General features: G+C 46.7%; 1 protein-coding gene across 3 annotated transcripts in view; it reads right to left on the reverse strand.

Annotated features, from left to right (window-relative positions):
• The window catches only part of LEMD3 (LEM domain containing 3), a 51,833-nt gene extending 44,729 nt beyond the window's left edge, over positions 1-7,104 (reverse strand). For 2 of the 3 annotated variants that reach the window (XR_009962973.1, XM_062609432.1), the window contains exon 1: positions 5,465-7,104. Coding sequence is in view for 2 of the 3 variants with exons in the window: in XM_062609432.1 (XP_062465416.1) it covers positions 5,465-6,989 (1,525 nt within the window). In the remaining variant the exon portion in view is untranslated. The remainder of the gene's footprint in view (positions 1-5,464) is intronic. The other variant, XM_062609431.1, reaches the window with a different exon arrangement.
• Between the last annotated feature and the right edge of the window lie 1,503 nt (positions 7,105-8,607).

The following is an 8,607-nucleotide window of genomic DNA, read 5'->3' on the forward strand; positions in this document are numbered from 1 at the left end:
AAGGTGTAAAGACTATATGCCTCATGATTACAGTGGACTCTACTTCTCCCCAGCACTGGAACAGCACTTTCAACAAAACCTGATGTATTTGCTTAATTTACTTGCTTAAGCTTTTTTGTCAAGTGACCAACTTTCTCAAACAGCAGCTCTGGCCTGTTCACATGTTCACACTACTTCTGAAGCACAAGTCTAGAAGGATGACAGGGACCAGTTTGGTATGACTAGCACTCCTGCCAACTTAGCTGGGTAAGCAATCAAGCCAGTTTTGCAACCTTATACTCTCGTATGTCAACAGGAGTTAAATGCACATGATTTTTTAGAAACACAATTGGTTCCCAGAAATAGAAAGACTGCAGGCCTGATTCTCCTTTCATACTGGGATACTTCAAGAATATGAAACAGTACAAATTCAGACCGCTACAATGCTAGACAGAAGTCCTTGGGTATCATGGGCCCTTCCTTCAAATACTTCTACCGCATCCATTATCGCTGTATACACCCATCCTAAGCAGAAAGAAACCTCCACTGCATGTGAAGAACATCATTAGTTGGCAGAGGTTCTTAACAGAAAAGACACAAGTTTGCTTTTTACTTTCCCACTCCCTTCTAGTCTGCAATTCTTTACAAACATGGAAAAGTTGCAACCAGACTTGCTTGCTGATCCAAGATCACCCTTAGTTTTCTCACATCAGAAACCAAATTTTCTTTAGAGAAAACTACTGTGGCACTGCAGAATGTAGTGCAAACTTTTGATTAGCATTTGATACCCAGTGAAAACAGACCCTGCCAGAGCTCTTCTGCATCCCTGGCTCCCCGGAAAAGTAATTGCCGCTGCAATTTCCCATAACTTCACAAAAAAGCACAGCCTACAACAGTAATGTTGAAAAAAAAAATTCATTGTAAAAATACCTGAAGTCATGGCAGAAGGACAGTTTTGTGTTTGAATGCAAACAGCAGCGCATTTAAGGTATGAATACCAAATAAGTTAGTTCTAAATATTCTGAATGAAGTATTAAATACCGCTACAGCCTTAAAAGCAGGAATTCTTAAGTCGCATCATTTTTGTTTCAAATACTGACAAGCAATTTTTCCATTTATACTTTATACTACAGAACTGCTGCAAAGGTAAAGAGACTGTTTATTATCCTTTAGGAAGGTCCTGAAGTTGTCAACTATGATGAACTATTTCGCATTATATAAGGCGTATATGGGCTTTCCTGGGTACCAGTCTTGGCCAAATGCCTTCCCCATTTTTAAGACCAAAAGGAAAACTAGAATTTAAAAGTTTCAAGAATCCTAAGGAAATTTAATTATTCTGCCTGGCTTTATCTTACAAAGGCAGCCTAGAGGGTTTTTTGACTTACTGTGCTGATCTTGATCCAAAACTCACCAAACCATAGAAGCCAGATCAGCTACAAGAGAGATAAGCCTTTAAGATACAAGTTGGTATTTCCTTTTGTATCACCTAGAAAAGAAATGCTTGCTAACTAGAGTTTAAAGCAATATGCAGAAACAGAGTTATATGCTAATATGTTAGTAGAAGTTGTTATATCATCTAATACAAGTCTCTTGCAAAGCACAAAGCAACATTAATGGACACATAACACAGGAACTCTCCGAATCTTTTAGTTTTGCTTCCTCTCTTTACTGTCTTTCTAATATAAAAATTTCTTATCCAAAATTAGTTTTCTTCCATCAAAACCAACACTGTCAACAAGACAGACTCCTCTCAAAAGGTGATCTTAGAAAGCAAGTAGATTTGTAACAGTTATCTGTGAAATACCACAGCACTGCAGTAGTAATTTGCAGGCCTGTGAGCCTAGCAGTCATCATCTTGTCTTTTATACACCAAGTCTAACCTCTTAACAATGAAATTCCCTGCATGAAATTCCACAGAAGTCTTAACACCTGAAAGATTTAGAAGTCGAGAACAAAGGAACATCAATGGAATAGAATTAAACTCTTACAACTGTGATTTGCATAAGCTTCCACTTGAAACATAGGCAACTGCTAAGTCTCCCTGAATTAACATTTCAAAAACACAAGTTGCAGCAAATAAGGATTATCCTCCTAGCAGTTGTTTTGTAACAAGCATCACAGAAAGACCAAAATTACTAGCAAGAGATGCCACTTTCAAAAGCCTTTCCTAATAAGAACACAAGATTTTAAGCAAGACCTACCTAAAACTTTCAAGATTACTTTTTTTGTTGTTGGGTTTTTTTTTTGCCACATCAAGTACTGCCCAAACAAAGTACCAGAGCAGAAAGAGTGGGAGTAACTTAAATGCAACCTATCTTAGATTATAAGCTTAAACAGCACCTGTGTGAGTGCCCTCGTCTTTCAGAAAATAAACCAGACCTGAAAACATCTACTGATCTGATATCATCATCTACTTTCCATGAAAAATAACTTTAGAACTAACTCCCAAGAGTAGCCACTTGAGATGCTCAGAGTAAGATCACAAATCACAAAGCAAAACCAAAGTTGGAAGAGATACACAGCTATTCAGGTGAGTTTGAAGATAAAAACAGACAAAATGCAAATCTATCATTTTCCTGACAAAAATATTACTCTAGCTTGGCAAAAAATTCCAATTCCATGGCATTTTGAAGGCAGGTGCAACCAAAACATGCTTTACATCAAGAGCTGCATTAATGAGGCTACCAGCACCATGCCATACTGATCTCTCTTTTCACATACACCACTTACAGACATAGCAAGCATGCGCTTATACATTAGTTGGTCCTTTACATAAACTTTAAAGGAAGTTTAATTTCAACAGTTTAAGATGCTTTAGAAGAAGCCCCATAGATATTTATCTACATTTTAGACGGCTAAAGTCATGAAAAACTTCACCTCAAGTGGCCACATGTAGGTTACATATGGAAGAATTAGCCCAATTATGAGTTGGGGGTTTTGACATTTTATGCATTATGTGCAGAAAAAAATGAAGCACACAGCTACTGCAGAGCTCTGAGTAAGAAATCATTTGAACATTACGCATGATACAACTGACAATCCTTTTCTGAAGTTCTCTGCTTACCACTTCTCATCTGTATTATTTTACCTGGCCTAAATTCAACCCCAACACCTAGTTTTAAGCCTCCCCCACTATACGCACCTCCTCTGTTCTCAGATTACAGCCTGACAAATACTGTAAGTGCTGATATTGGGTGTACCTAGTGATAAATATTTTTCAATGTCACACGCATAACATCACTTCACTTTGAATTTCATTTTCAGTAATGAACAATTCAGGCACACAACATTACGCTCGCTGTGCATCATTCCCTGCAAAGTTAAAAGAAGCCACCCAAACAGACAAGAAACTGCCCCATTTGTTTTCTCACGGTAACTGTGATAATTAGGGGGATGGGCACAGTGCAACTCTACTGAATCCTAAAACTTTTCATGATACAGTCTGAAGTTGAAAACAACTGAGTTTTACACAATCAAATCACTCAGCCAACAGAATCTTACCTACAGCCATCTAAATGTCAGAAAAACCTCAGTATCCAATCACTTAACTGAAAGGTTGCTTGAGTTTTTTGTTGGTGGTGTGTTTTTTTTTCATATAAAAATGGATGAATCAGTTCTGCTTTTATAAGGAAAACCAACAATACACCCACACAAGCATAAGAGCCAAACTCAGATGATGCTTAAGCTTACAGAAGAATCTAATGTAAGACGAGGCTCTTCCCCTTCCCAGTAGACATCAGTCTTTACTGGCCTGTTGTCCATTCTTGCCTGTTCTATAGACCTACTGTATTTTTGTTGCATATGCCCATTTGAGAAGCACGACTTTAGTGAGCATGTGCTGAGCATATGGGCAATCTAATTCCCTACTTATTCCCACATTACTTAGAAGAAGCAGCCTGCTCCCTTCCCAGCCACAAAAGCTACTGTTTGCTTCTTCCAAAGGGCCATACTCTCAATTTGTTATGTTGCAAAGCCTGGGTCTGTGAGGAAGGAGGGCAGATGAAATGTCAATGCCACTGCCAATATAATTCTTCAGAAAAATCACTTTCAAGAGTTCAACTGAAAAGAGACCAAATAGGAAGAGACCAAGAACTGGCTTAACTGAACTACCAAGCAACACTGACCAGACCAATGGCTGGGCAGCCTAACATGAGCAAAAGGGCTGAAGAGAACAATTTTCCCTACTTATCAGTTCCAGCAACATACTCGACACAGTGATCCCATACGCTTTATAGCATATTCTATTCAAAAATGAAACCATTGCAAATGCTAAAGTCCTTGCTGCTACTGTCCTCCCTAAACACTAAATCATATCCTCCCCCTCCTCCTAAGAGGGCCAAACAGAATTAAGAACTATTCTGCTACCATAATGTAATAAATAACATTCAAAAGGGAAAGACAAAAGGGCTTGTAGGGCTATTTCTGCCCTAGAACATCTAGCAGATTCCAAACCAACAGCGGGATCACTCCTTACAAGGCACTGTATACACACCCACACAGAAGTACATAAATCCTCCACTCTCTATACAAAGAAATATATGCACGTCAATACACCCCACATGCCTTCCTCAATCATCTGAAGAAAAACGCAAGTCCCCAAGGGCCTTCTAATGCTCTCACATCCCCAAACTAGCTTTCTGCATAACTTTTTGTTGCTCCTGATGAGAAATTAAGACAGCAATGGTGTGATTTTTCTTTCTGATGTTAGAATCTCCACTATTTCAGAGCAGACAAGAATGGAATTAGCATGAATCACCACCCTTAGGTGGTACGTTTCCATTTTCATACATTCTGTGAACAGAAAATGGTAGTTTTCTAAATCCATTCCAAGAAGTTACTTTCAGACATTAAAGGAGCTCCAAAGTAACTCAGGATTAAAAAAAAAAGAATGCTTTGAAATTCAAACTAAAACACAAAAGTATTTCATGTATAAAGATACTCTCAACTAAATTTAGAAAAAAGGACTTGTTAGACAACAATACACAACAGGTCCAGCATTCACTGCACAAAATTTGCTGTAGTATCTAGTATCATCTCACTTGAGCATCCTTTTCAAGCCTTAGTACCATAAATGAAAACAACCTGCTTTATTACCAACCAACCAGAGTCATGTCTTAACCCTGCAGGAATCCCAGGTATAAATGTGTGTGATTACTCCTGTGAGATTAGCATAAAGCCTTATCTATCCTCTATTAACAAGACACATAAAATTGCTTTGTGAAGAAAACATGCAAGAAAACAAGGTAGCAACGGATTATTACAGCAGGGAATGCCACGATTTGAGTTTATCCTCCTATGTCGCACAAGCTTATTACACCAGCTTGCAAGTTACATACTTAATAAAGGACAACTTCTCTTTCTCCATACAAAGATTATGCCAAGGTGGAACCCAGAACTGCTTGTGAGAGGTGCCTGCAAATGCAAATTAACAGTTTCATATGCAGCTGCAGAAATAAACTGCTCTTAACCTTCACCTAATACTTACTGTTGGCTCCCACATCCTCAGCTACTCCAGAACCTCTCATTCTCAGGTATGTGAATCCCAGTATCAGAAAGAACAAGCATGCAGCAGTTAAGAGGAACATGGACAGGTAATGTGCACTGAAGCCTCCAGTGGTGGATACCTCCTCTCTTTTGAACTGTTGGAGAAGCTCCTCCTCGGGCTCTGAGAGATTCTTCTTGTAAGCGTTTTTCAGGTAGGTATGATTTGAACCCGTATGATTGGAGTGGTTGAGTCTAAGGGAGGAGGCGGTTCCCCCCGGGGGAAGGCTATTAGTAGCTGAATAGATCCTGGATTCAACATTATAGCTACCAGCAGCACCACTGAGAACGTGATTATTGGTCGCTTTCCTAACGGTGCCTGGAGGGTCAGTGATTTTACTGCTGTCCACATCCGTGAGCGGCGGTGGAAGCAACAATACCGTAGGGGATTTCTTAGATAGGCCAATGCGGTATCTGGGGCTGGGAGGACTAGAGTCCAGATTTTCACATCCTCCTCCTCCCCCCGCCGCCGCCGCCTCCTCCCCTTTTCTGCCCCTGTCTAGACTCCCGGCAGCAGCCGCCTCCGCCGCCCTGTCATTCGTTACGACTACACCAGCACCACAGCCTCCGCCAGCCCTTTCTTGGCCCGTCTCCATCACGCCAGCGCCGGCTGCAGCGCATTTGCTTGTTATGAATGGAGCAGGAGACTTGCTGAGGCTCCGTCTGGGCCGACGAACTGCAGGCTCCTCCTTCGGTACCTGCTGCTTGTTCCTCGCCCCCGCCGCCACCTCCTCCTCCTCCTCCGAGTCGGAGTACTTGTCCCTGCTGCCGCCGTAGGAGGGGAGCCGGTTGCCGTTCACGGTCCGGTTCTTCCACTGCTGCTTCTCGCTCTCCTCCTCCTCCTCTTCGTCGCCTTCCTCCTCTCCTTCCTCGCCGTCCCCCGGCTCCCTCACACCCTGAGCCGCCGGCGGCCTCCTGGCCGCTGCCCCCCACCAGGAGCTGGGCTTCCGCCTAGCCGCCTCCTCCGAGAGGGAGCTGTTACTCACGCCGCAGGCGCCGTGGGGGGCGGCGGGCCTCAGGCCGCGGAAGAGGGGCGAAGCCCGCTCCCTCCTGCTGCCGCCGCCGGCGCCGGCCTGGCTCCGGGGACTGCTTTCCACATCCGACTCGTCCGAGCTGAAGCCCAGCAGCACTTTGCCGCCCCCGGCAGGGGGTGCTGCGCGGCTCCGGCCGCTCCCGGCGCCGGCCCCGGGGAGGTACGGGTGCTCTGACACCGCCAGCCGCGCGCCCGCTCGCCCGGCGCCACTGCCGCCACCGCCACCCGGCGCCGCTCCGGCCCCCGTGTTATTGTTGTTGCTGTTCCGGGTCTTGTTGGCGCCGCTGCGGGCCCCAGCACGCTCATCCTCGCGCAGCTTCTTTAGCTTCTTCAGGTACACGGGCCGGGTGCTCTCGGTGACCGGCCCTGGGGAGAAGCCGAAGCGCCTCAGCTCCGAGAAGAGCTCCTCGTCCGTGAGCTGCGAGGCCGTCGCCATTTTCCGCTCCCCCGCCGCCGCGGCGTTTCCTACCCACGCGCCGCGCTCCCCGCCGGAACTGACGCGTGCGCACTCGGCTGTGGCCTAGACCTGCCTGTCACCCCGCGGCGCCGCCCGCCGGGGACGGGGCCAGACGGGCGGGGGGCGGAGAGGCGGGGCCGCGCGGCGCCGCCGCGGCCTCCCCCGCTCCACCGCCTGGTGGCGGCTGGCGCCGGCGCCGCGAACCGCTCCTGACGGAGACGTGGCCCGGGCGCTCGCCGCGCGGGGCCCAGCGCTGCCACGGCGGGTGGCTCAGGCGGGGAGGGCGGTCAGCGGCGGCGGGATCGCGCCTCAGGAGAGGGGGGATCAACGGCGTTGCCGGCGTTGTTCGGCAGCTCGCGGGTTGCGCAGCCCCGGCGGGCCGAGGGGCGCCGGGCTCGGAGCTGCTGGAGCGAGGGGCGGCTTGTGTTGTTGGCGGTGGGATTTGGAACTGGAAGGGTGGATCCGGGGAGGAACGCACTGTTCTGTGTCCGCCTAATAGACTTCGGAAAGAGAGCGCCAGCTGAGGGTGGTGAGGCTCTAGGAGAGGTTGCCCCATCGCTGGAAGTGTTCAAGGCCAGGCTGGACAAGCTGGTCTAGTGGAAGGTGCCCCCTGCCCCTGTCGCAGGCGGTGTGCTCGCTTCCAGCAGTGCACTGAGTCGACTTGTCTCTTTCCGAAGTCCGACATCAGGACATCACAGCTGTGAGGAGACAGATGAAGTGTAATGGCACGAATGCTGCGGGAGGCTGCATCCTCACTGCCACAGGCTGAGCACCACCCACATTAAGTCTGCAATTGCCTGGCTGTATTTTGCTCATTTCTTTGGGAAGATACAGTCTTTCACATACATACAGTTGAAACTATCCATCTGACTGTATGCAGAAGTTGCGTACTTGTCAAAATGATGGTCCTACTAGCATTTCTCAGAGCGCGAGGCCCTTCTGGGTTAGCCCTTTGGCCACAGAACCTCGTGGAGGCTTCAAAGTCCCCTTCTGCCCTTTGTGTCTTTATCCACCCTGAATGACAAAAGCCTAGGTTTACCTTCTTTCCGCATCAGCTGCAGGCAGCCAGGTTTCCAGTTTGAGCTAACTCAGACTGGCCTTAAACTCATGTGCAGAAGTGGACCAGAAATAGGATCCAGCTGCAGGAGCAGTTGTGCATTCCCCCTCATAGTCTGCAGCAGCGAGGACATAGTGGCTGTGCCCTGCTAATGTCAAAACTGAAGTTGCTAATCTTGGTGGTTGGAGAACATTTGCAGAGCAGGAGTTAAAGTAGCTGTGAGACAGCTATGTGCTGAAGATCAAGCCAAGTCTATAGTGCTGGAAGAGTGGCTTGAGTAGTGATGATTAACTCCTCCACCTCACCCTTCATTTCTGACCAGCCACATCTGGGAATGCAGAACCCATCCTCTTGTTCACCTAAACCTCCTGTAAAGCAACTTTTCTGGGGCTGAGAAGCACTAGATAAGGCATTGTGTCACTGGTGCACTGGCTATGACACCACTGTACAGAACCTCCTCCTCGTTTCCTTGGCAGAGGAGCCATTTCACACACAGCAGTATTATGCACTGGAGCAATGCATGGAAGTCCATCTGCAAGG

The sequence above is a fragment of the Pezoporus occidentalis genome, unplaced genomic scaffold (assembly GCF_034315485.1).
Source record: "Pezoporus occidentalis ecotype Australia unplaced genomic scaffold, CSIRO_AGI_Poc_V1 ctg138, whole genome shotgun sequence".
NCBI lineage: Eukaryota > Metazoa > Chordata > Aves > Psittaciformes > Psittacidae > Pezoporus > Pezoporus occidentalis.